Genomic DNA, 12,784 nt, shown 5'->3' on the forward strand with positions numbered 1-12,784 from the left:
TGTGCAGGGGGGTGTTTTTTTTTTTATATTTGTAATTCAAAAATTGTATATTCCAAATACTTACTATATTACTGAGCAAAAAAATATTTTGACTGGTATGTATATTGAATATGTAAATGGCAATAATCGGCCTGGCTCCTGTTTTCAAATTTGTTCTCGCCGAAATGAAAATAGTTTTTCTGCTTCTTTGTGTATTTGCTGACTCATTGACTGAAGGCATATTTGTCGAGTGACTCCGGTCATTTTGTACGTCATTTTTGTGACAGAGAGAGAGTGTATGTGGTGTCTCTCTCGCTCAATTTGTTGTGCATTTTTTTACTCACTGCAGTGTGGAATGTGTGAATCAAACGAATCGAAAGAAAAGAAAACGTCAAAAAGCTAACGAGAAGAACATTTTCATTTAATTTTCTGTCGGAGCTAATTACTAAAAATGGGAAATTCGATTGTTGGTTCTTTTGATTATGTAAGATATTATTTAATTGAATGCTTATGATTAAATGAAATCTCTGTATACTGGTAAAGTATACAAGCAATTAATTGAAACGGCATGGCTCGATCTCGGATGATTTCTGAGAATACTCCTCATATTACCACTGGCCTCTCTACTGTTTTGCTTACCTGCTGTTCATCTGCTGTAGCTGCTATTCCCCGTCACCAACTGTTTCTTCTTCAATGGGCTAGCTGACCCAATCCTGAACCAATCTTACATACATGGGCTAAGTGCTTGGGCTGCTTTTCGAAATGTCATGACCGTCATGGATAGCCACAAGCAGCAACAGAGTTCCAGGAGTCATTCATGGACTCCAGGATCAGCATATCATACCTCTTGCAGAATACCAGCACCAAAAGGCGCAAGAGTTCTGCCGCCCTGTGCCAGAAGTTGAGGCTGTCCGAAAATATCCTGCAGACGACTACATAATCGACATTAGAAATTAGTAGAGTGTGCTGGAAACGTTGCGAGTCGCAGCTAGGCCCGCGACTCTACACATCCACAAATCGCAAGGACTGTTTGTCTCTCCCGCACGCATTCTTTGTCGCTGTGTGTCCGGTAAGGACATTTCATTTCACTCTCGTTTGCAACCCGATCTCAATAACTTTCAGTCGTGATGTTGTGCAAATTTGTTAACCCCTTGTTGGCTCCTTCTATGCTTTGCGTTGATTCTCTTGAGAGAATTACCCTGGTGCATGATCTTGGTGATATATTAGAAGCCAAGCTAAAGTTTTCGAAACACGTTTCTACCATGGTAAATAATGCCATGGGTTGTTTGGGTTTATAAGGAGGTGGTCGAAAGATCGTTCGATCTTAGAATAGATTCCTAGATTTGAATGTAAGTAAGTAGTACTAATTCTACATTTTGAAGTTTTTATACCCGATACTCAAAATGAGTATTGGGGTATATTAGATTTGTGGTTTTTTTTTTTTTTTTTTTTTTTAATTCCATTTAATTGCTCGTATTTACATCTTATTTTATACTTAAAGCGAACTATGTTAAAGGTTAGGCTATGCAAGCCGAACATGTGTGGTACGGCCGTGAAGCAATGCTTCACACATGTGCAGGCTTCGTTTAGACTAACTGGACTCTTGTCTGTTGCTCAACAGCGCGCAGTTCCCTCATAATGGACGCCGCGAAGCAGCTCGTCGCCTCCCAGTTTTCCGGGGACAGGAGCATGCACGGCACCAAGCTCTGCTTGACTACGGCTCCACCCAGCGCTTCTTCTAGCCGCTGACGCTGCGCTGCGAACCTGCCACACGAAAATATCGCATGCTCGGCATCCTCCTCCACGTAGTGCCCGCACCAAGAGCATTCTGCGGAGTCCGCGTGTCCGAAGCGATGAAGGTAGCTTCGGAAGCAGCCGTGCCCACTGAGTAGCTGAGTCAGGTAAAAGTTGACCTGCCCGTGCTTCCTGCTTACCCACGCGTCGATGGACGGGATAAGCTGGTGGGTCCAGCGCCCCTTAGTGGTCGCGTCCCAGCGCTGTTGCCACCTTCTGAGACTCTCCTGTCTGCACGCCGTGCGTATCTGCCTTTTCGCCGCCGCGTCCATTCCTCTGCCATGTGTTTCCTGGTAGTATGTGGACCGTTCCTCCGCCAGGAATTCCAGGGGTGCTATGCCCGCGATCACGTGTGCTGCCTCGTCCGAGACCGTTCGGAAGGCACTGGTGATCCGAATCGAAGAGAGTCGGTGCGTGGCTGCCAGACCCCGTGCGTAGCTCGCTGTTCGAAGGGCCTTTGCCCAGATTGGCGCCGCATATAACATCACCGATCTCGTGACACTCGTTAGCAGTTGTCGCCGCCATTGCTTTGGTCCTCGGGTGTTCAGCATTAGCCTCGAGAGCGCACCGTTGGTGGTCGCCGCCTTCGTGCCCATGTAGGCCAAGTGCTCCCGAAAGCAGAGACGTGTGTCCACCAGGACACCAAGGTATTTAATAGCGCGCTTAGACGAGACCAGGGTACCTGCCACTGAGATGTTGGCCGTCTCAACTTTCTTCCGGCTGGATACCAGCACTGCCTCTGTTTTGTGGGGTGCGAGTTCGAGCCCGACCAGGTCCAGCCACTGCTGAATGCGCGCTATCGTTTGGTTACAGGTCGTTTCCACGACGGACAGGTCTTTTGCCACCACCAGGACAGCCACATCGTCTGCAAAACCCACCATGTGTACTCCGTGGGGGAGGCTGAGTCGCAAGATGCCGTCATACATTGCGTTCCACAGAGTGGGGCCAAGCACTGAACCCTGCGGGACGCCTGCCGATACCTCGTATTCCTCCGTGCCAGCCTGCGTGTCGTACAAAAGCAGCCTTCTCTCAAAGTAACTTTTTACCATCCGCTGCAGGTACCTGGGTGTGTCGAAGCTCTCCAGCGCCCTTAGGATGCAGCTCCACCTCGCCGTGTTGAACGCGTTCTTAATGTCCAGAGTGACTACTAGGCAATACTCCTTCCCGCCGCCTTTCCACCGAGTGCCGGCAATTGCACCGGAGGCAATGTCCACCACCTTACGAACGGCGTCTATTGTGGATCGGGCCTTGCGAAAGCCGTATTGGTGCGGTGAGAGGTCGCCAGCCTCCGCGATGGAGCGTTCCAGTCGCGCGCAAATCACCTTCTCAAGCAGTTTACCCGCGGTGTCGATCAGGCAGATAGGCCTATATGACGACGCTGTCCCCGGCGGCTTGCCTGGCTTGGGAATAAGCACTAGCTTCTGCCTTTTCCACCTCACAGGGAACACTCCTTCCCGAAGGCACTGATTTAGCAGCTTCGCAAAGATGTCCGGACGCGTGGAGAGGGCGAGCAAGAGGGCTCTGTTCGGGATAGAGTCCGGCCCAGGAGCCTTGTTCGGGCTAATGCTCCTGGCTGCGCGTTCGACTTCCTCGATTGACACCTCCTCGATGTGTGCCTGACTGTGCGGTTGCAGTGTGAGGCAACGGGCATCCCCGATGTGGTCAGCCCTGTGCGGAAAGAGTTCCTCCACGATGGATCGTGTCGTGTCGGTGTCCGATGGGGGTGCCTGCCTCTTGGCGCAAAGTTTGTTCGTCACCAACTTGTACGCCCTTCCCCATGGGTCCTGCTCCGCAGAGTCGCATAGCTTGAGAAAACACTGGCGCTTGCTATCCCTAATGGCCGCCTTGAGGGCCCTTCTGCAGTCCCTAAACGTGGATTGCCATTGCGGAAAGGCATTGCTTCCGCGCGAGCGCTGGTAGCGGCGTCGGGCTTGGTTGCATTCCCGGCGTAGCGCGGCAATGTCCTCGTTCCACCAGAACACAGGTTGGTGGTGGCGACCGTAGTTCTTCCTCTGCGCCATGGTGGCATTGCATGCTGCCTCCAGATGCTCCATGACATGGTTGGCCATGCATTCGGCATTTCCATTCGCCGTGAGGTTGGACATAAGCTCCATGAACAGGACCGTATTGAGCGTTTCGGCGCGATAGCATCTCCATCTGGGCGCAGCTGTCTCTACGCTAGACATCTGTTGGCCTGTATTCCATATAATTGCCCTGTGGTCGCTCCCTGTGTAGATGTTGCTGATGCTCCAGCCCGATGAATTAAAAAGTGAGCTGCTGACAAATGTAAGGTCGATGACCGATCCTATTCCTGCTCTGGAGAAGGTATGCTGGTTTCCCTCGTTGAGGAGCGCGATGTCTAGGGGCGCAATGATCTCCAGCAGAGCTCTACCTCTCGCATTCGTCGCCACGCTTCCCCACTCTTCAGCCCACGCGTTGAAGTCCCCCCCAATGGCTACTGGGTGACGTCCTCTAGCATCCGCCGCTAGGTTGTCTAGAGTGCTTGCGAACTCGGAGAGCGTCAGGCTAGGGGCAAGGTAGACGCTATAGATCCACACACCTCCGACCTTGGCGCGCACAAACCCAGCAGCAGCGCTTGAGAGGGAAAGCTGTAGTGGCGTGGCCCCGCATAGCCATATCGCGGCCTTTTTGGTGGCATCCACGATGAACCCAGGGGACTCCCTAGTTTGATATGGCTCGCTGAGGATGGCGAGGTCAATTGCCAATTCTCTTATGGATTGGCTCAGCAGGTCTTGAGCCGCAGCGCAGTGGTTGAGGTTGAGCTGCATAACCTTCATTATTGGGCCGTCAAGCTGGGCACGCTCCTGGCTGCTGGACATCTCCTGCTACCCGCATAATGCTTCGTCTCATTGCTATTGTTAGCGGTGCAGATGAAACACCGCGGATCGCTTTGGCAGGTTGCCGCCTTGTGCCCGTTCCCGCCGCATCTGAGGCAGCATCCGGTGCGATCCACCGCGCTCTTGCACCTAATTGCTAGGTGCCCAAACTCCAGACACCTGTAGCATCGTCGTTGAGCTGTCCGCTCCCGGATCCTACAGCTTGTCCATTAGATTTGTGGTAAAAGTGGATGTGTGTAACGTCCAGAAGGAATCGTTTCCGACCCCATAAAGTATATATATTCTTGATCAGCATCAATAGCCGAGTCGATTGAGCCATGTCTGTCTGTCCGTCTGTCCGTCTGTCCGTCCCCTTCAGCGCCTAATTCTCAAAGACTATAAGAGCTAGAGCAACGATGTTTTGGATCCAGACTTCTGTGATATGTCACTGCTCCAAAAATATTTCAAAACTTTGCCCCGCCCACTTCCGCCCCCACAAAGGGCGAAAATCTGTGGCATCCACAATTTTGACGATACGAGAAAACTAAAAACGCAGAATCATAGAGAATGACTATATCTATCCGGTTGCCGAATCTGGATCAGATTGGATCATTTTTGTAGCCAAAAGGAACAAATCAATTTGCAGTGGCTACGCAGCGCCCGACGTCACGCTCAGACTGATTTTCTGTCTCTCTCGCACGCACTCTTTGTCGTGTCGTTTAATATTAGCGGCGTCTGCCGGAGGAGAGCCATACTGACTTAGTATCGGGTATAACTGTAGAGTTGCGGTGTCCGCAGCAACTCACAACGTTCCCCCTCGTTTTATCTTTATTTGGGGTTCATCGTAGAAGATGACTATATCTTCTAGAGTGCAAAATCTGAACCAGATCGTATAATTATTACAGCCAGAATCACGAAAACAATTTCACTCTTTCTCGCTCTGTCTCACTCTAACACACAGGTTTCATGGTCGGTTTTGCCAATTGCAAAATATGAGTTCAAGGATCTCAGAACCTATAAAAGCCAGAGCAACCAAATTTGGTATCCACACTCCTGTGATATCGGACCTTGACCGTTTCCTGTCCAAATTTCGCCACACCCCCTTCCGCTCCCGCAAAGGACGAAAATCTGAGGCAACCACAAATCTCAGAGACTATTAAGGCTAGAGTAACCAAATTTGGTATCCGCACTCCTGTTAGATCTCACTATAAAACGTATATCTCAAAATTTCGCCCCACCCCCTTCCGCCCACACAAAGGACGAAAATCTGTTGCATCCACAATATTGCAAATTCGAGTAAACTAAAAACGCAGAATCATAGAGAATGACCATATCTATCCGGTTGCCGAATCTGGATCAGATCGGATCATTTTTGTAGCCAAAAGGAACAAATCAATTTGCAGTGGCTACGCAGCGCCCGACGTCACGCTCAGACTGATTTTCTGTCTCTCTCGCACGCACTCTTTGTCGTGTCGTTTAATATTAGCGGCGTCTGCCGGAGGAGAGCCATACTGACTTAGTATCGGGTATAACTGTAGAGTTGCGGTGTCCGCAGCAACTCACAACGTTCCCCCTCGTTTTATCTTTATTTGGGGTTCATGTCTCTTCTACTTCATACTACGGCCTTCAAAAAATGAACAAATATAGAGTTCACACCCTTTATGATTTAAATAAAGCATAATTAGGGTTTAACTCAAGCGTATATGGGCTAAGCAGCAGAAGTTGGGTTTATACCCAATTTACCTTTATATGTAAAGCCGCGAATCACAACGTTCCCTCTCCATTTTTATTTATTTGTATTTTGTTTTTTACCTAGTATTTGAAAGGCATATCCCTACAGTGATATTCGCCAATTAATTATAGTAATAAATATAGTCGATAAAGTTTAAACTATAAAGTAGAGCAAGAAAGGTTAACTTCTTTTCGTCAAACACCAGTTGGTCCGCCCGCACTTCCCCAACGTCCCAAGCCTTACTCTACAACATGAAAATTAATTCGCAACTCGATTGGCAAAATTACATGGCGCCCGAGCAGGGACCTTGGGAGTACACCATTTGTTTTTATTCTTTTTATCTATTATTGTTATACTATTGTTGTCATTATACCCGATACTCAAAATGAGTATTGGGGTATATTAGATTTGTGGTAAAAGTGGATGTGTGTAACGTCCAGAAGGAATCGTTTCCGAGCCCATAAAGTATATATATTCTTGATCAGCATCAATAGCCGAGTCGATTGAGCCATGTCTGTCTGTCCGTCTGTCCGTCCGTCCGTCTGTCCGTCTGTCCGTCCCCTTCAGCGCCTAATGCTCAAAGACTATAAGAGCTAGAGCAACAATGTTTTGGATCCAGACTTCTGTGATATGTCACTGCTACAAAAATATTTCAAAACTTTGCCCCGCCCATTTCCGCCCCCACAAAGGACGAAAATCTGTGGCATCCACATTTTTAAAGATACGATAAAACCAAAAACGCAGAATCGTAGAGAATGACCATATCTTTTAGACTGCGGAATCTGAATTGGATCGTATTATTATTATAGCCAGCATCACGAAAACAATTTAATTTTTTCTCGCCCTGTCTCTCTCTAACACACACGTAGCATAGGCGGCTTTGCTTAGAGTAAAACATTAGCGCCTAGATCTCAGAGACTATAAAAGCTAGAGCAACCAAATTTGGTATCCACACTCCTAATATATCGGACCGAGACGAGTTTGTTTCAAAATATCGCCACACCCCCTTCCGCCCCCGCAAAGGATGCAGATCTGGGGATATTCATAAATCTCAGAGACTATTAAGGCTAGAGTAACCAAATTTGGTATCCGCACTCCTTTAAGATGTCACTATAAAACGTATATCTCAGAATTTCGCCCCACCCCCATCCGCCCCCACAAAGGACGAAAATCTGTTGCATCCACAATATTTCAGATTTGAGAAAACTAAAAACGCAGAATCATAGATAATAACCATATCTATCAGGTTGCTGAATCTGGATCAGATCAGATCATTTTCATAGCCAAAAGGAGCAAATCAATTTGCACTGGCTACGCAGCGCCCGACGTCACGCTCAGACTGATTTTCTGTCTCTCTCGCACGCACTCTTTGTCGTGTCGTTAAATATTAGCGGCGTCTGCCGGAGGAGAGCCATACTGACTTAGTATCGGGTATAACCGTAGAGTTGTGGTGTCCGCAGCAACTCACAACGTTCCCCCTCGTTTTGTATTTTGTTTATGCAAGGGTATTTAATTTCAAGTTAATGTCCTGTATACATTTTTGAGAAGTATTTCTTGTCCCATTATAAGTTTAATCTATTTTGCATAGCTATAGTCTTCTTTTAATTGTTTCGCCTTTTTTTGTGTTATTTGTAATACATATTTGGAGCTTAGTTTTTTTTTAGCTTTACTTGGATCATCACATAATTGATCAAATCTGTACGTCCACTCTCAGTATCCACCATGCGAATGTAGCGAACAGGTCGCGTTGTGAAGGTGATATATTCGCAATGTATGGCTAATTGAAATGTGCCAGTTCCAGCGCGATACCAGTGGGTCATGTCGCAAGAGACCTCCATGGCGCAGTTCCAAGTATCGAAGGGCTTAGCAGGTAGAACACACATGCAGTTGATCAACCACCACCAACTCAGATCGATAAAGATCCCTTCCGTTGAGGAATTAAAAAATTTCACATCCTTGTCCGGGTAATTGGTGCACCGATAGGGCAAATTCTGATTCTTCGGCAGAAGCGCTTTTTCAATGGCGTCGGCTATTTTTTCCGGCTCGACGATCTTAGAAGGACGCACCACCTGTATTAACTCATCGGCAGACATAAGCGAAAGCCGCACGAGCGACATCACTGACTTGATATCCTCGTTCGGATTGTGCAGATTCCATTTGCATACCGCCTTAAAGATTTTTACTTCGCGGACTTTGAAGGTGTCCCGTCGGAGGACTTCCTCAAGTGATTGCTTCGAGAGCATTTGGAATGAGTCGTGCTCTAGCATTTGGTCTCCATTGTTGTCGATATATTTCAGGCACCTGTTTGCCAACTGAGAAAGATTATGTGTGTGACCCATATCCAGGATCATCCACACGTTGCTGACGGTCATATTCTCCAGCAGATGTTTAACTAGGGCCGACTCGACTTCCAGCAAGCAATACATATTGGCCAAACCGAGCACTTCACAGCTGGCGTCCAGTGTGGATATGTGTAGCTTGCCCGAATACAGATAGCGGAGGATTACCTTGAATGCCTCCAGCGGCACAGATTCCAGTCGAATCTGGCGCTCATTTGACACGGACATGCCTCCGTAGAGCATGGCACAGAAGTACTCACTCCGCGCGGCTAGAATTACGGAGTGCGCCGGCAGGCTCTGATCCCCCACAAGGAAGGACACGTCCGAGAAGAGCTCGTTCATGCAGAAGCGGTCCATGTCATCCAAGAAAAGATCACCGAGGATGATATCGACGGAGGACGAAGAAGTGGCGTGGTTCATTTCGTTGCTCGATTTTTCTGTGCAGGGGGGTGTTTTTTTTTTATATTTGTAATTCAAAAATTGTATATTCCAAATACTTACTATATTACTGAGCAAAAAAATATTTTGACTGGTATGTATATTGAATATGTAAATGGCAATAATCGGCCTGCAATTACTGCACCGTCAAGTGGCCCGTGTGACACCAGCAGAAGGCTGTTACGCGCGGATCCCAGGCAAAACGCAGCCCTCCTCCCGCCCAACCGACCGAGGGGTGCTGCCGCATGACGCGCGGTGCGTAGCCGAACCAAACGCGAGCATGCAAGAAAGATAGATATTAGACTAACATTCGAGGAAAATTAGCACTAAACTTATTAAGAAATTAAGCATGCAATAAAATACAAAATACAAATACCACTACAATTACTAATTACTAGAAAGGTGTGTAAGGATTAGTAATTTAATAAGAGGAAGAGAATTAGTGGAGGATATAATATGGTAGAGGGAATTATAATCCGAGCATAAGACCCTAAACGGTTCATGCAAGGAATAATTCGATCTACAAAGTGGAAGGAACAACGGTATAAAGTTTCTAGTCAGTCTAATAGGAATCGTGAAGTTTATGCGGCTCAACAGATCAGGGCTGTCTATGTCACCCCTGATCAAGTTGTGCATAAATATCACACCAAGCATTTTTCTACGGTTAACTAAGGATGGGAGGTTTACTAATAATAGTCTACTAGAGTAAGATGGGAGTCTTACACCCGCATCCCAGTTAAGGCCCCGCAGAGCAAAGAGTTAAAAGTTTTTCTGTACTGATTCTATACGGTCCTGGTGTACTTTGTACTGAGGGCACCATACACAGGAGCCGTATTCTAAGATCGGACGAACAAGTGAGGTATAGAGAGTCTTTGTTATATAGGGGTCGTCAAATTCCTTTGACCACCTCTTTATAAACCCAAGCACGCCCATGGCCTTATTTACCATGGTAGAAATGTGTTCGGAAAACTTTAACTTGGGATCTAACATAACACCCAGATCATCCACCAGGGTAATTCTCTCAAGAGAACCCCCAAATAGGGTGTAGGGAGCCAACAAAGGGTTAGAACGATGAAATGTCATAACTTTGCATTTCGAGGCATTAAGGTGTAACAAGTTTGCACAACACCATGACTGAAAGCTATTGAGATCGGATTGCAAGCGAGAATGAAATGAAATGTCCTTGTACTGGACACAGAGTTTAACATCATCCGCATACATAAGTACTCGAGAGTATGTTATTACTGAAGGCAAGTCATTAATAAAGAGTGTGAAGAGTAAGGGGCCTAGATGGCTGCCTTGTGGTACTCCCGAAGAAACCTTTACTGGTAAAGAGAGGGAGTTTTTGAAGAGGACTCTTTGAGACCTAGAACAAAGATAGCTAGAAATCCATCTCAGGAGGTTGGGCGGAAACCCTAAAAGGTCAAGTTTATGTGCTAAAAGGGAATGGTTTACAGAGTCGAATGCTTTACTAAAGTCGGTGTAAATAACATCCGTCTGTAAGTTACCTTGAAAGCCTTTAATAATGAAAGAGGTAAACTCTAACAAGTTCGTGGTGGTTGATCGCCGCCTTATAAATCCATGCTGAGTTGGAGATATAAGTGACTGGCAGAGATGTTGCAAGTGCGGAGTTAAAACCTTCTCAAACAATTTGGGAATAGCGGATAACTTTGGTATACCTCTATAATTTTTTGCATCAGACTTACTACCTTTTTTATGGAGAGGAATTATAAACGATTCCTTCCAGATTGGGGGGAAGCAAGAGGAATCAATGGACATGGTGAATAGTTTAAGCAATGGTCCACACAGAGCCTCGGCGCAGTACCTGAGTACACAACCTGGAACCCCGTCTGGACCCGGTGAAAACACCGGCTTAACTAGTCGAAGATCTTGAAGTAGAAATATTCATTTAACAAGGGACTGAAAATGCCGTTCGATCTCGGTAATCCGTATGGGTACGGTTGACCAGAGTAGCGTTCCTCAGAATAGGTGGTTTGGAAAAACTGGGCAAAAAGATCGGCAATTGCCTGATCATTATTTGCCGACGTATTACAAAATGATAGCGAGGATGGGTGTGCGGACGTTCTACGCTTACTGTTTACGAAGCAGTAAAACTGTTTAGGGTCCTGAGAAAAACGTATCCTGCAACGAGATAGGTAGTTCTTATAGCATTGAGCATTAAGAACTGAAAAGTTTGACCGAGCTATTACATAACGAGAGTGAGAAGTAGGAGAACCCACTTCTTGAAATTTTTTATAAAGTCTTGATTTTAAGTTTTTTAGACTGGATAACTCTTTGGTAAACCAAGGGGGTTTTCCAGATCTAATCGGACAAGAAAGCGGACATAGATCAAGCAATCGACCCAAGGAATTTTTCACATGATTGACTTGAGACAGGGACAGGTCAAGCAAGCCGTCAACAAAGTCATGTCGTGACATGGGCACTAGGATACTAGACTCGTTTACCGAAGACCAAACAGTTCCTGGCAAGTTGAAGTCACCAAGAACTATCATACGATCTTTATCAGATAGCGAGGAAGCAACAGCGGTTAAAGCGGACAAGTGCTGCTCATAAATTGAAATATCCGAAGAAGGTGGGATATACGAGCAAGTAATGAATATAGCGAAAGCGGGAAGAATCAGTTTTACACACAGGAATTCCAGTTCCTGTTGAACTTGGACTGTGAAGTGTTCTGACGTGAAGTAAGAGTCCACTGCAATTAGAACCCCTCCTGCACGTCGAGACGTACGGTTCTTTCTAAAAGTTGTGTACAGACCTGCCAAAACCTCGGAACTAAGAATGTCCGGCTTTAACCAGGTTTCAGTAAACACAATAACGTGGGAAGCAAATGCAACACTATCCCGGAAAAGAATGCTGAGCTTACTACGCAAGCCTCTTACATTCTGATAGGTTACTAAAAGAGAAGTTAGTTTTTTGGAAAGGTTGGAGCAAGACGGGAAGTTGAGGAAGCGGAAGTTGAGGTTGAGGGTGGCACGCTGGAAAGATTTGGATTTCAAATTTGTTCTCGCCGAAATGAAAATAGTTTTTCTGCTTCTTTGTGTATTTGCTGACTCATTGACTGAAGGCATATTTGTCGAGTGACTCCTGTCATTTTGTACGTCATTTTTGTGACAGAGAGAGAGTGTATGTGGTGTCTCTCTCGCTCAATTTGTTGTGCATTTGTTTACTCACTGCAGTGTGGAATGTGTGAATCAAACGAATCGAAAGAAAAGAAAACGTCAAAAAGCTAACGAGAAGAACATTTTCATTTAATTTTCTGTCGGTGCTAATTACTAAAAATGGGAAATTCGATTGTTGGTTCTTTTGATTATGTAAGATATTATTTAATTGAATGCTTATGATTAAATGAAATCTCTGTATACTGGTAAAGTATACAAGCAATTAATTGAAACGGCATGGCTCGATCTCGGATGATTTCTGAGAATACTCCTCATATTACCACTGGCCTCTCTACTGTTTTGCTTACCTGCTGTTCATCTGCTGTAGCTGCTATTCCCCGTCACCAACTGTTTCTTCTTCAATGGGCTAGCTGACCCAATCCTGAACCAATCTTACATACATGGGCTAAGTGCTTGGGCTGCTTTTCGAAATGTCATGACCGTCATGGATAGCCACAAGCAGCAACAGAGTTCCAGGAGTCATTC

The 12,784-nt window shown here is 46.1% G+C and overlaps 1 protein-coding gene across 1 annotated transcript; it reads right to left on the reverse strand.

The window, feature by feature from the left end:
• Positions 1 to 7,991: 7,991 nt before the first annotated feature.
• LOC113567189 (BTB/POZ domain-containing protein 9-like) lies at positions 7,992 to 9,101 on the reverse strand. The gene has a single exon (XM_026994359.1). The coding sequence runs from the start codon at positions 9,099 to 9,101 to the stop codon at positions 7,992 to 7,994; it is 1,110 nt and encodes a 369-aa protein (XP_026850160.1).
• Between the last annotated feature and the right edge of the window lie 3,683 nt (positions 9,102 to 12,784).

The sequence above is a fragment of the Drosophila persimilis genome, unplaced genomic scaffold (assembly GCF_003286085.1).
Source record: "Drosophila persimilis strain 14011-0111.01,24,50 unplaced genomic scaffold, DperRS2 tig00002228-arrow-arrow-pilon, whole genome shotgun sequence".
NCBI lineage: Eukaryota > Metazoa > Arthropoda > Insecta > Diptera > Drosophilidae > Drosophila > Drosophila persimilis.

Coding starts and splice junctions, on each gene's coding strand:
- LOC113567189 (XM_026994359.1), bottom strand. CDS start 9,101: ATGAACCACGCCACTTCTTCGTCCTCCGTCGATATCATCCTCGGTGAT.